The sequence below is a fragment of the Lynx rufus genome, unplaced genomic scaffold (assembly GCF_022079265.1).
Source record: "Lynx rufus isolate CCGP_SWC_20201006 ecotype Redwood Valley unplaced genomic scaffold, mLynRuf1.p SCAF_15, whole genome shotgun sequence".
NCBI classification, from domain to species: domain Eukaryota; kingdom Metazoa; phylum Chordata; class Mammalia; order Carnivora; family Felidae; genus Lynx; species Lynx rufus.
The window spans coordinates 42,359,882-42,374,513 of NW_025814829.1; the positions used below are offsets into that span (position 1 = coordinate 42,359,882).

Consider the following 14,632-nt stretch of genomic DNA (forward strand, 5'->3'; position numbering starts at 1 on the left):
TTTGGGCATAAAGACAGAAAGATTCAAAAAGAAAACAGAATGGGGTTCAGAAATAGACCCATATGTATATGGACAATTAATTTTTGACAAACCTACAAAAGGCCATTCAGGGTAAAATGATAGTTTTTTCTACAAAATGATATAGAATTGGACACTCACATAAATCAAATCAGAGCTTTGATTCTATCATACCTCATATTCATGTCTCACATACAAAAATTAACCAAAAATAGAGCATAGGCCTAAATGTAAACCCAGAAACTATAAATCCTTTAGAAAACAAAAGAGAAAATCTTTGTGAAATGAGATTAGTAAAATATCTTACATATGACACATAAAAAAAAGACACAAAAAATATTTTCTGACTACCTTACAATCCTGTAAACGTAAGAAACTGTTGGAGAACAAGAGGCGGGAGGCACGGTAAGAATGTCCTGAAGGAAAGGGACGGAACAGCAAGGAACTGAAAGCTGTTTCATTCCCAGGACGCCGGAAGGATCCTGGGACTGCTCGTTCTCTCCAGAAGGACATCGTACGGGCGCCAGTCCTGGGATAAGAATGTTTCGTCCGGCGCCAGATGTACTCATGACCCGGTATGGAATACACTGCAGGTGGATGGCCTGTCCAGATGTCAAATACCGTGTTGTATGTGCTTGCTGCTGTCAGACAGTTTGCAAAAATGAAAGAGGCTTGAGCCAGGGGACCGATGCTTGCGCTCCGGGAGAGTCTTAGCCCCTGCTTTGTAATTCTCTCGTCACCGCACCTTTAGGACCCGTCTCTCTACGAGAAACTTCAAGGGTGAATTAGAAACCTTGGTACACACCCTGAATTCAATTTTGAAAGTATAGCTCAGACAGGAAAGAGTAGCAAAAGAAATCTGTTCAATAATCTAGATATTCTAAAGAGGTATTCAAACCAATTAGTAAATATGACTGTATAATTATATTAATATTCATATTACATGCAAAAAATTTATCAAAACTTTCTTTAAAAAATACCATCATTTGAGATGAGCGCTTGATCAATATTTTTAACTTTGATTAAACCATATATGTGACTGAACTGACCAAAAGTTTAAATACAATCAGTGAAATGAGATACAATCAGTGAAATAGCCCATGCTATTAAAAATGTCCAGTATTAATAGTGGAATTGTAGGCAAAAGGAAAAGTAACAAAAGTCCCTTCAGAGTCAGACATCATAAAAACATCTATTCAGATTTCCACTGCATATTTCAATGAACAATTGGAGATTAATTTCTTAAATAAGAAGTCTAAAATATCTACTACCCAACACATGTCCTGCACAGGGTCTATCTCTGGCTTAATGCATTAGATTGTAGACACAATGGAAGCCAAAAGAAAATTAAGAGAGGAAAAAACTTGATATCCAAAACTCAATTGTTTCAGCAATTGTAGGATAAATATTCATCTTTACATGTTGGAAGATCAGGGGACCATCCAAAATGGGAACACTGAACTGAATCTGGTCCAACTCTTGTAAGTTTTTGTCTGCAGGAAAATTGCAACACATCTCCAACTTTATATTTGTCTTTTTTTGGCTTAGGAATGAAGTATTTTTCTATTTGGAAATTTTTTCTATTTTCTATTTGGAATCGAGCATTCTCTTTCTATTAAAAAAAAGGTAAAATAATTTAATGAGAATATATAATTAATCATTGCCAAAGTAAATTTTACATGTCTCATGTAATAGTGAGGTGCAATGTATTATATTTACAGAGGGACTTCAGATAAATTCTCTTCCTTGAAAAGTTGCATACTAGGTTTTATATACCTTCTAAAGCCATACAGGACTCTTTGAGAAATATTAAGGTGTTGAACAGCAATAGATATATCCTGAAAATTTATTTGTAAAATCACTTTACCTATACTGGATCTGATTTTATCACTGACATTTACAAAATTTAATGTTATATTTTTTATACTCTCAAAACAGAAAAGTATTCTCTCATTAAAAACTCAAAAAAAATAATGCTACAATTTTTAAATTGCACACTTAAATAAGAATTGGTATTTTTGTTTAATATAATTGGGGACCTGGAATGCTAAAGAGAAGCATTTCTTATGTATTTCAGTTAGAGGAACATTTAAAAAGCTTAACTGATACTTTATAAGTGAAGAAATCAAAGTGAAACATGAAACAAAATGAAGAAAGATGTTCAAGGCCATAGAGTTATATTCTAGGTGTCATGAATAGTTATGTAATATACAACCAACTATTATTATTACATTATATTATATTAACTTATGATATATATGTTATATATAAACTTATAATTATATTAACTGTTAATAAATTGTTGGTTGTTCTGATTCAAATTAGGAGTGTGTAAAATTATCTCTTAAAATTTGTAAAATTTGTGAAATTGCTAAGTAGTATCAAAAACTGCATTTTTCTTATTGAGAATCCTCCCATATTGCTAATTAATTTATAAAATTAAAAACTGGAATTTAAAAATTTGAATCATACTCCAAAGAAAATTCATACTATCTAGAAGTATTAACACATAATCATAAAATTAGATGTAAGAGAACTATTTTTAAAGTAATGTCACTAGGGGCGCCTGGGTGACTCAGGTAAACTTTCTTCTTGGTTTCCGCTCAGGTCAGGATCCCACAGTTCATGAGTTTCAGCCACACATCAGACTCCACGCTGACAGCAAGGAGCCTGCATGGGATTCTTTCTCTCTCCTCCTCTCTCTGTCCCTCCCTCTGCCTCTCAAAATACATAATAAGCTTTTTTAAAAAAGTAATGCCACAAAAATAACTCCACAAATGTGCTTTTGTTTTAATCTTGGGTTTTATAGATTAGTTGAGGTCACACCTGATGAGAACTATAGGAATTCCTCTCCTAAAATTCTATTCCAGTCTTCTATGTAGCAATTCTTTTTTTTCTACGTATCTTTGTTTATATACCTTGTGCTCATTTTATATATTCTCTATCTTTAAACACATCATGAAAAATTCTGCCTTAACACCAAAAAAATAATAATAATAAATCTTGGCCATCGGTTATTTTCCAATTGTTATATTTATATAAAGCTAATGACTTTTAAATTGTGATTTAAAGAAGAGTTTGAATAGGCATATCTTGAATTAGAGATATTTATCTTTATCCAAAAGTTAAAAATCCTAAATCCAGGCACTGATACTTAGAAATGCTAGCATAAATTTTTTAAAGTGTATATTTATTTAATATTGCTGGAAATACTGTTTAGCTTAAGTGGTTTATGACAACCATAATTCTTTGGAAACCTCCCCCCAAAGGGGAGAATGCCCAGGACATTTGAAATAAACTCAATATCATTCAATCTTTGTGCAATTTTCTGCTACATGGTCGAGGAAAGTCATTTGAAAAGAACACTAAACTGTCATTTGTTCATTCAACTTTTGGAGGCCTTACCATGCTGGTGAATTCCTACCAATGAGTTCATAGGGTCATAAGTTTTATAAAATTTGCAGTAAAAGCTTTATTGGCCACATCTGTTTCTACCACTGTCCTTGTCACCCCAACTTCTACTCCATCCCATTTTCCTGACATGTGGTGACATTGGAAAGATTATGGGAATTATATATTTAAGATTTTGAATTCTTTTTTAAAGAAGGCCCCTCAAAATTGTAAACGCTTCTGATTTTTTAAAACCTGTATCTGTCTCTAATCCCAGAAAAGAAATTCATGATCATCTTAAAAGTCTCCCCTTCTACTTAGAATAAAACCCAAACTCTTTATGATCCGTTTCTTGCCTACACTTCCAATGTAACTTCCATGTCTCTCCCCCTGTCAATCCAGACGCCAGGCTTTACGATCTTTGGATTTCTTTAAATAGCTCAAGTTCCCTGCTGTTCAGCTGTTGCACAGACCCCCATCTCTATCCTGAAGGGTTTTCAACCTTCCTTTGTGTATATGCCGTCCTATATAAAATTGAGTCCTCCATCCCCACCCTCTCATTTTCTAAGCTCTTGGATTCTTTTGTTTCTTTGAACAAGGTTACATATAAAATATATTTAAAATGTGTTTTTATCATCTGGTCCATTATTGGGCTTAATTCATTGTTTGTTGGTTTGTTTTCATACTGGGTTGAAAGTTCCCAAAAGGCAGACCCATGTTTTTCTCCTAGCCTATATCGAGCTCATAAATGGGTGTTTGTCAACAGCCCGAATTAATCAACTTTCACTGGGACCAACACACTACTCAGCAAGTCTACCTCATCTCAATAACAAACTCACTGCGTGCTCCTTTCTTGAAGTCTCTATTTTAAACCATTTCCCACACTTCTAAGTGTTCCTTCTCCTCCTTGTCCCGTGCACAACTCCATCTCTGGTGACTTTGTCTTGTATCTCAAAGGAAAATAGAAGCCATCAGCTCCCACTTCGTTCCAGCATGAAATTGACACATCCGTTTTCCTTCCTTCCTCCTGTTCAAAACTGGAAGTGGCTCTGTCGCCACAGAAGCCTTGTACTTCCACGGAGCTCTGGTTTCCTTTCCTTCCCACCTCCACAGGGAACCGCCCACCTCACGTCCTCAGTCTCTGCTATAGCCTATTCCGCATTCACTTGGCTCTAATGTCCTCCGTCTTTAGAAAAGACTCCCTTTGGTGTATGATTTCCTCTAGCAATACTCTGAACTTTCTATTCACATGCTCACATAAACTTCTTGACAGATTTATGACCACATACTGTTCTGAAGTTCTCACTGATGATTTCTCTTCGGTACACTCTATGTAGGTTCTATGCCCTGTGTTCCTTAACTGGCTCAGCCAGTTAAATGTCCAACTCTTGGTTTCAGCTCAGGTCATGATCTCATGGTTCATGAGTTCGAGCCCCACATTGGGCTCTGCAATGATGGTGTAAAGCCTGCTTGGGATTCTCTCTCTCCCCCTCTCTCTCTCTGCCTTTCCACCACTGGTGCTCTCTCTCTCAAAATAAACAAACTTTAAAAAATTACTTTAAATATTTTCAAATCAAATTATATCATTCCTTAAAAACTATTTTATGGCTTTTTTAGTAGTGATTAAATTAATCTAAATGCTGACATGCCCTAATATAACCTAAATAATCTTTCCTTTGCCTCCTATCTAGTTTCAGCTTATAAAACTCCCACATCTTGACTAGAACCCACTTACCGGAATATTTCCCCAAACACTATTCTGTTGTCAAAGTTTTGCACAGTCTACATCCATTCATCTCCCCACGTAATCAAGCTCTCCTTCTTATTCTGGACAGCTGATTGGTAAACACAAGAGAAATTCATGTAAGAGTCCATAGAACTTGTCAAAGTCAGAAAACAGATAGATTTTCTCAAGACCGGCAGAAATTAATTCTCAAGGTGAGAGGTACAAAGCAGAAACTCAAGAGCAAGATGGGTGCAGAATTTGTAAGAAACTAAAATTTTACTGAAGAGAGCTAAATTTAAAATAATTTAAAAGCTCCCGTTTAGTAAAACAAAAATAATTATACTTTAACCACAAATCTGTGATGTATCTGGCCCATAGGAAATATTAATACAGTGTGTTAAAATTAGAGTATTCTCTTTGGGCTTCAGAACACCTTCTCTTCCCAGTTTACATTAAATCAGAAGAATTTGCCTTGATTTTGTTCCTTAAGAATATCTCCAGGGGTGCCTGGGTGGTTCAGTCGGTTAAGTGGCCAACTTCGGCTCAGGTCATGATTTCACGGTCCATGAGTTCGAGCCCCGCGTCGGGCTCTGTGCTGACAGCTCAGAGCCTGGAGCCTGTTTCCGATTCTGTGTCTCCCTCTCTCTGACCCTCCCCCGTTCATGCTCTGTCTCTCTCTGTCTCAAAAATAAATGAATGTTAAAAAAAAAAAAAGAATATCTCCAGATCATTCAAAATTCTATAAAAAGGAACACAGAGATAGGGGCACCAGGGTGGTACCAGTTGGTTGAGTGTCCGACTCTTGATTTCAGCTCAGGTCATGATCTCAGGGTTGTGGGATCGAGCCCCGCGTCAGGTTCCACACTGAGCATGGAGCCTGCTTAACATTCTCTTTCTCTCTCTCTCTTTCTCTATCCCCTCTGCTCCTCTCCCCCACTCGTGCTCTTTCTCTCTTTCAAAAAAAAAAAAAAAGAACACATACAGGTTTTTTTTAACTCATTTTTCCTTTTACAAACTTTATGTTGAGGTAACTGATAACTGCTCTTGAAGACAAAAAGGTTTTTTTTTTAAATATGAAATTTATTGTCAAATTGGTTTCCATACAACACCCAGTGCTCATCCCAACAGGTGCCCTCCTCAATGCCCCTCACCCACCCTCCCCTCCCTCCCACCCCCCATCAGCCCTCAGTTTATACTCAGTTTTTAAGAGTCTCTCATGGTTCGGCTCCCTCCCTCTCTAACCTTTTTTTTTTTTTCCTTCCCCTCCCCCATGGGTTTCTGTTAAGTTTCTCAGGATCCACATAAGAGTGAAAACATGGTATCTGTCTTTCTCTGCATTTTTTAACTGAAGTATAGTTGACAATGTTATATTAGTTTCAGACGCACAACATAGTCATTCAACAATTACAGACTTTTTTATCCTAAAAAAAAGAGAGAATGCCTGAAATGAAAGTACTTACCATAACATGTAGGTGTATCAGACCAGCCATTGTTACCACATACTATGGAACCGTGTTGCCTCCAAGTCTGCTTTCATATCCATCATAGCACTCAAATTCTAACTCGTCATTGAGCTTAAACGACTTGCCACCACTTTTGAGTCTGGCATTCTCAAATCCTGGCATATCACAAGATTCTAGTTCATAACAGAATTGAAGATTTTATTGATAATGTTAATTAATGAACAACCTAACTTAATAATCCCATCCCTAGAACAAAAAGCTTTATCAATTAATATGTGCTAATGAATTAAACACTAAGTGAAAGTAATCCAAAAAGATCGGTGATGAATTGCCTTAAAATAATTACCAAAAGTGAAAACAGTGTTACTACAAAGCTTTTTCTCATCACTAAAACGCTGTGAAAATTTATTTTAGGAACATTTTTCTCAATTCAATTATATTTATGTATTCATAGCATGCTGGTAATAAAAGAGGCCATTACAGCATATAGTATTTTTTTCTAGGACACCAGAATAGCATCTTAAGAATTAAGATGCCAAACTTCTTAGCAGTTGCAATACATAGACCAGAGAAAAATGGATAATTAAATAAAAAGATTGATGTATTTGTATTATGTAAGACATTTTCCCTTCCATAATAAGAAATCTTGTAATGGAAAATTGATTACAATGAAATCAAATCTCTCTCCTAATACCTACATAAAGTTCAAATTTGAGTTCTGGAAGGAGGCAGCAGAGTTGTCAAGATCAGAAACATGTTTATTTGTTAAAACTTAAATGTTTCTTGAAAGAAATACCTATGTGCAATTGTTGCTTGCCTTTTTGCTTTTTCTAGTCTATAAATGTTGTTGAAAATGCATGGAAAAAAAGAGCAGTTACCTGAGCAATCTGTACTTCAGAAAGCTTAACAAAGGATCAGGAGGATGAACTATGGAAGGATAGGATTATTTTGCAGGTGGAACGAAACTGTTCTATGGTTATCTCCAGGGATAGCTAGGATTCTAGTCCTAACCCTTTGGCCAAGATAAGCATGTGGTACCCAGTGATTTATAATGTGCGGTTTAAGTATGAAACTCCCCTGGAGACACACTGTACAAGCTTGTCTAAATTTTGTAGGAATATATAGATTTATGGTTTATACCTGGTTTAATCAGTTACAGAAACTAGTTTAAGTAAGTAAGCATAATGGTATGAGACCTCTTTGTAAATTTGTGTACTAGCCTACCTGAAAACGAGATACCTTACATGTATCTTGGTGATTTGGAACCCAAAGATGAAAAACATCCGGAAAAAATGGTACGGAATGGCTGTGCTTGTAAGTGTTCAAACTTCTCTACAATTGCCTTTGTTTCTCTCTCCTGTTGTACTACGGTCTTTAACCTTTACAAACCCTAATGTAAATCTATGCTGTGGAGTCCTGCTAATCTTCTTAATCATCAAATACTGTATAATTGATGTAATAACCTATAGAACCTGCAAAATATTACCAAACTAATAGTAAATTAAGGAAGATGATGCTAAATGGTCAATACAGTAAATGAAATTGTATTTTGATACAATAGTAATGGGAAGTGGGAAATCAAAACTTTATAATTTGTAATAGTATTAAAAGAAAAAAAAAACCTGTGCCACAAAAGGAAAGATTTAACAAAACACGTGCATGACTTGTATTCAGAAATTATATAACCTCCCTGAGAAAACTTGAAGGAGGCCTAAATAATTGGAGCGATAAACCAAGATCTTAAATTGGAGGAAAAAATATTTTTACAATCAACTATCCCCAGAATAATATACAGATTCAACTCAATTCCAATGAAAATCCTAGTAGACTTTCCGTAGAAATTAACAAGGTAATAACAAAACTCAAAGAAAATGGAAAACAGCTAAAAAAAGCCAGAAAAAAAACATTAAAAATTAATGTATGAATTGTCTACTGCAACTACAAAGAAAATCCACATACTTACATCAGGTTTAAACAGTACTAATTTATTTCTTAAATTTTTGTCGGTTCAAAATGTGACAGGTGGATCACTGGACTAAATCAAGGTGTTGCAGAGCTGTGTTCCTCTCTTGGGGCTCCAAGGGAGAATCAGTTTCCTTGTCTTTTCCAGCTTCTAGAGGCTTCCTGAATTGATTGGTTCATGGTCTCTTTCTCCATCTTCAAAGCCAGCAACTGTCTCTCTCTGATCCTTCTTACCTCATCTTGTTTCTCTATCTTTCCCCGTCTCTGCCTCTCTCAATCCCACCCTTCTTTCCATATGGTATTACGGTGAGCCCATTTAGAAAATCAAGAATAAAGTTTCCATTGCAAGGCCTTTAACATTAGTAATATCTGAAAAGTTCCTTTCTCTAAGTAAGGTACCATAATCACAGGTACCAGGGATCAGACATGGGCATCATTGGGGAGGCCATTATTCTACCCCCCAAAATTAAGAACAGATGGGAGGACTCACACTACAGTAATCAAGGGAAGGCATAATGATATAAGGATAAATATATAAATTTGTGGGAAATGATAAAAAGTCCAGAAATAGACACACACGTGCACGTGCGCACACGCGCGCGTGCACACGCACACACATACACACACACACACTTACCTATATTCAGTGGATTTTTGACAAAACTGACAAGTTATTCAGGAAGTAAAAGGATATCATTTCCAGCAAATTGTGCTAAACAACTGAAAATCCATATGAGGAAAAAAGATGAACCCTATTGCATACACAAAATAGCTAGAAATCAATCATGGACATGAATGTAAAAGTACATATGTAAACTTTGGAGAGAAAAAAAGTATGACAAATCTTTGCGACTTTGAAGTTGGAAAAAATGTCCTATATAGAGCACAAAATAAATAATTAAAAATTGACCAATTTGGACTTCATCAAAAGTTAAGGCATATGTTCCTGGAAATAAACTGTTAGAAACTTAAAAGATAAGACACAAATGGGAGAAAATATTTGCAAATCATATACTTGATAAAGGAATTGTTTCCCAAATATCAAACTACCTACTTAAATTTGGGAAAAATTCAATTTCACAGAAGGAGACCTAATAATGGCCAATAACCAGATGAAAAGGTGTTCACTATCATTAGTCAAACAGCAACGTAAAATTAAAGCAAAATGACATCCCACAATATGCACAACATAGTGGTTAAAATTTTGAACCTGATGATCCTGTTTGTTAATAAAGATGAGAATCAACTGGAATTCTCAAACATTGCTGGTGGGGATGCAAAATGCCAGTTAACTTGAAATTCAGTAAGGCAGATTCTTACAGATTTAATCATGCACATAACCCAGCAATTCCCTTTTGGATATTTATGCAACAAATAGTAAATATACGCGCATTCAAAGACTTAAATTCAAGTGTTCATAAATAGCTCAATCATAATTGCCAAAACCTGAAAACACTCCAAAAATCTATCAATATTGGAATGGATAAACACATTTTATATCCATATAATGCTACACAACTCTATTATGAAAACAAATGAGCTACTGATGCAAGAAACCACACAGAAGAATGTCACAGACATTATGCTAAAATAAAGCAGCCAGATAGGAGAATCCATTTCTATAAAGCCATTGATATGCAACTGTGGAAAGGAAACACTATAGTAACAAAAAGAATATTGGTTGCCTGGTGTGGTGTTGCTGGGGGAAGCTGAATGGCAAGAGAAGAACAGAACTGGCTCAGAAGATGAAAACTGTCTCTAGCTTGACTTGGTTTGTGATTACATAGATGTACACATTTGTCAAAGCACTGGCCTACTCACTAAGATGTATGAATTTTATTGTATATAATTCACACCTATATGGAGATGATTTTTTAAATAGACACTTTGCCAAAGAAGACATCCAGATGGCAAAAACACACGTGAAAAGATGCTCAATACCGCTCAGCATCAGGGAATTAACAAATCAAAACCACACTGAGATACCAACTCACACCCACCAGAATGGCTAAAATTAACAACTCAGGAAACAACATGTTGGTGAGGATGTGGAGAAAGGGGAACCCTATTGCAATGTTGGTGGGAATGCCACTCTAGAAAACAGTTTGGAGGTTCCTCAAAAAATTAAAAATAGAACTGATCTACGACCCAGCAAGTACACTACTAGGAATTTATCCAAAGGATACAAAAATGCTGATTCGAAGGGGCACATGCACCCCAATGTTTATAGGAGCACTATCAACAATAGCCAAATTATGGAAAGAGCCCAAATGTCCATCAACTGATGAACGGATTAAGAAGATGTGGTATATATATACATACAATGGAATACTACTCAGCGATGCAAAAGAATGAAGTTTTGCCATTTGCAACAATGTGTATGGAACTGGAGGGTATTATGATAGGTGAAATAAGTCAATCAAAGACAAATATCTATGATTTAACTCATATGTGGAATTTGAGAAAGTTAACAGATGAACATAGGAGAAGGGAAGGAAAAATAAGATAAAAACAGAGAGGGAGGCAAACCATAAGAGATTCCTAAACAGAGAACAAACCATAAGAGACTCTTAAATACAGAGAACAAGCTGAGGGTTGATGGTGGGGATGGGGGGGGGGTGTTACATGAGTGATGGACATTAAGGAGGGCACTTGTTGGGATGAGCACTGGGTGTTATATGGAAGGGTGAGTCATTGGGTCCTACCCCTGAAGCCAAGATTACACTGCATGTTAACTAATTTGAGAATAAAATAATAATAATAATAATAATAATAAATAAATGAGCACTTGGAAACTAAACATACAGTTGTCAAAAAATTTTCAAGTGATTAAGTTACTAGGAAAAAAAATAATCTGCCTAAATAAAAAATAAAAAGTGAAAATAAATGGAATTACAAGAAAAATACTATGTTTCAAAGAAAATCAAGCTGAATAATAAGAAACTCCAGACAGAAAGAACAGAAAATACTAAGAAATAAAAACAAAACTAGTGAGACAGGGAAACTGAAGAACTGCATAAAAATCTGCTCTTTGTTCCTTTTCCTGTTTCTATTCTTGGCAGGACCTGCACCCCCACTCCGCTTTACACATACCTTGTAATGCAAACAGTATATGTCCTCCTTGTAAGAGACAAGGAATTAATGATTTCTCTAGAATAGGTAACATCTAAGGAAAGACCAGGTGAGAATGACCTGATGAAGCTATCATATGCATATTCAAGACCACTGGTGCTAGATATCTCCAAGGCCCTCTGGCTGCAAGGAATAATGCCTTCCTCCCCACCCCACCCCCATCTTCCCCCATCTTTGTACTAGCCAGTTCCTGGATGCATGAGGGGACACTTCACCAGACCACCATCCTCAATAAAAAACCCTAGACCCCAAAGACGAGATTCATGCTCCTTTCCTTTCTGACTCTCCCAGATGCTGTCTGTATCTGCTCTCTCTATATCTTCAGTAAACTCTGCTTTCACCTCCTGCTGGCTTGTGTTTGATTTCCATCCTACACAAAGCCAAAGATCTTGACTGGTCCTGCAGGACCCCCTCTGGGTCACCGGACCTGGCCTGCCAGCATCAATAGCACAAGGAATGAGTGACATCAGCAAGATGGTGGATAAAATATTTCTCACAATATCCTCCCCTAACCACTAGCTGGCATCTAGTTACAGACAAAAGTGCCTTTGGGGGAGATGTGGGATCCAGGCAGGACATTGTGAAACCCCAGAGAAGCCCAAGAACAAGAGGGCTGTTTTGAGAAAACAGGTCTGCACCCAGGGGCTGACTTGCCAATTGTGGTCCTGGCTAGAAACACAGAAACAGCTGCACAATCCTAAGGACTGGGCTACAGCCCCATCTGGCTTTGACTCTGTAACCAGCACCACCTGCCAAGGGACCTGGAAGGAGTCTCACCCACCCATGTGCATAGTAATAGGCACACAGACCTCAGCCCTGGCTCTGGACCCTGAAGCAGCCTGTGAACCAGCACCAGCCCCTCTCAGTCACAGTCTAGAAGCCACTGGAGAACGCCAATTTAAACAATTACGCATAGATAAGAGAGCCTTTGTAGAAGTCCAGCAGTCCAGCAGAGAATTTCCAGTACATCGATGCAGCAAAAGATCCAAGACTAGTCGCTTTGAAGAGGGTCAGTTTGGCTTTACAATTGATACCTCTCCCTCAGGGGTCTAGAGAGAGCTTCTTGGTGCATGATTCTTCTCCCCCCCGCCCCCCCCGCAGGTTAAAGTGAGGGTGTGTGAATGAGTCCAAGGCTTCCCAGCTGTGTGAGAGACTGCCAAGGAGGCCCATTTCTCTCTTGCTGCATCCAGAGTACTGATCCATGAGCTTTGCGGTTTGGAGCAGTGAGCAGCTGAGAGGACAGCAGCCAGTGCTTGGAATGAAACATGTCAAAGGCACCTAGTGATTTTTTTTCTATTGTTTTACTTTGAGCCAAACTATCTTTTCAAGTTTGAAGTCAATTTCTTGTAGATGGCATATAGCCGGATGTTGTTTATGTGTCCACCCTGCCATTGTCAGTCTTTTAATTAAAGTATTTACACCATTGACATTTAAAGTCATTATTTTTATATTAAATGGCTACATCAGCCATTTTATTATTTGGTGTGTGTGTGTGTGTGTGTGTGTGTGTCCTGTTTCTCATTCCTATTTCCTTTTTTGTCTTCCCTGTGGATTTCTTCAACATTTTAAAATAATTTTGGTATATCTATACTGTTGACTATATCTCTTCGTATGTTTTAGCAGTAGTAATCTAAGCATTAATATATACATATAAAGCTTATCACTCCCTGGTACTAGTTCACGTAAAACGTGGAAATCTTACTTCCTTTTGGCTTTCCCCACATCTTCAACTTTGCATACAACAAATATGTCTTTTTTCTATATGACTTATTGCATTAGTCATATTCAGTCAGGGAACAGAAACCAATCCATCTATTTCTGCAAGTGAAAATTAAATACAGATAATTAGTTGCAAAGGTGTAGAAAGGTCTACAAGACCAAATGGGAAAATGAAGAAGCTGGGGGACATGAACAGCAATAAGTATAATATCAAAAAGCAAAAGATACCATTGCTTTCAAGATGGCATCTAAAGCTTGCACCTGTTGCTTTGTTGTTGGAAAGAGTTTTATGGTTACTTCTGGCTCTAGTGAAGAAGGAACAAATTAGCAGGACTTCCGAAAACGGCATTCCCTCTGGATCACCCAATTGCTACTTGAATTATATTGTACAAATACCTTGTCTCTAACTACTGTTGGGAACTGCCAGTCTGGGAGAGCCAGAATGTTCTTCCTTGTTTCTGATGTCCCACTACTACTTCTATGGGCAAAACTCATTGAAAACCGACAAACAAAGAAGAGTGGGAAATATACTTTATGCTCTAAGTCTTAAGAATACGCAGCTTTGTATAGAAATTTGGGTGTGGTGCTAAATGACATCAATTAAATAACCAACACAGTCCACCACAATAACGATAATGATAGTTCCACATGACAAGATTACCTTTGCTTTCCTATAATGAAGATGACTTCGTTCTCTTCTATAAATGGGAATCAAAACTTCCAAGAGTCATCCTATTGATACTTGGTGATGTTGTTACCTTACTTTAGTCACAATCCCACAGAGGTATTCTGTATCTTTTTTTTTTTTAATTTTTTTTTCAACGTTTATTTCTTTTTGGGACAAAACAGAAAGTATAGTGCTGCAGTCCTCATTTAAGTTATTGATCATTAGGCTGTGGTTGATATTATAAATGTTTTTCTACACCCCATGTTTCCTTCCTCTGCAGCCAGCATCTAAACTAGTCCAGATCCTCTACCTGATGGGGCTAACCAAAACTTCATTTCCAAATTGTCAGAGACCATAGCAACCTCACATTTAGTAGGTTGCGGATGTCTTCCATTAACCTTTATTGATGCACAGAGAAGTGTAAAGAAGAAGCCTCAGTGTTTTCCGCATTCAAATATAATTTCCCTGTTCTCTTCACGTAGTGGTAAACAATAACTCTGTCACAATTCAACTCAATATCCCCGGCCTGTGTACATAATCCACTTCTATGCCTGT

At 36.9% G+C, this 14,632-nt stretch overlaps 1 protein-coding gene across 1 annotated transcript in view; it reads right to left on the reverse strand.

Annotated features, from left to right (window-relative positions):
- Nucleotides 1-14,632, reverse strand: part of LOC124509856 (complement factor H-like) — a 42,215-nt gene that overhangs the window by 10,917 nt on the left and 16,666 nt on the right. The window contains 4 exon segments of the mRNA XM_047076459.1: nt 1,431-1,610; nt 1,612-1,630; nt 6,595-6,652; nt 6,655-6,770. Of these exon segments, the coding sequence (XP_046932415.1) occupies nt 1,431-1,610; nt 1,612-1,630; nt 6,595-6,652; nt 6,655-6,770 (373 nt within the window).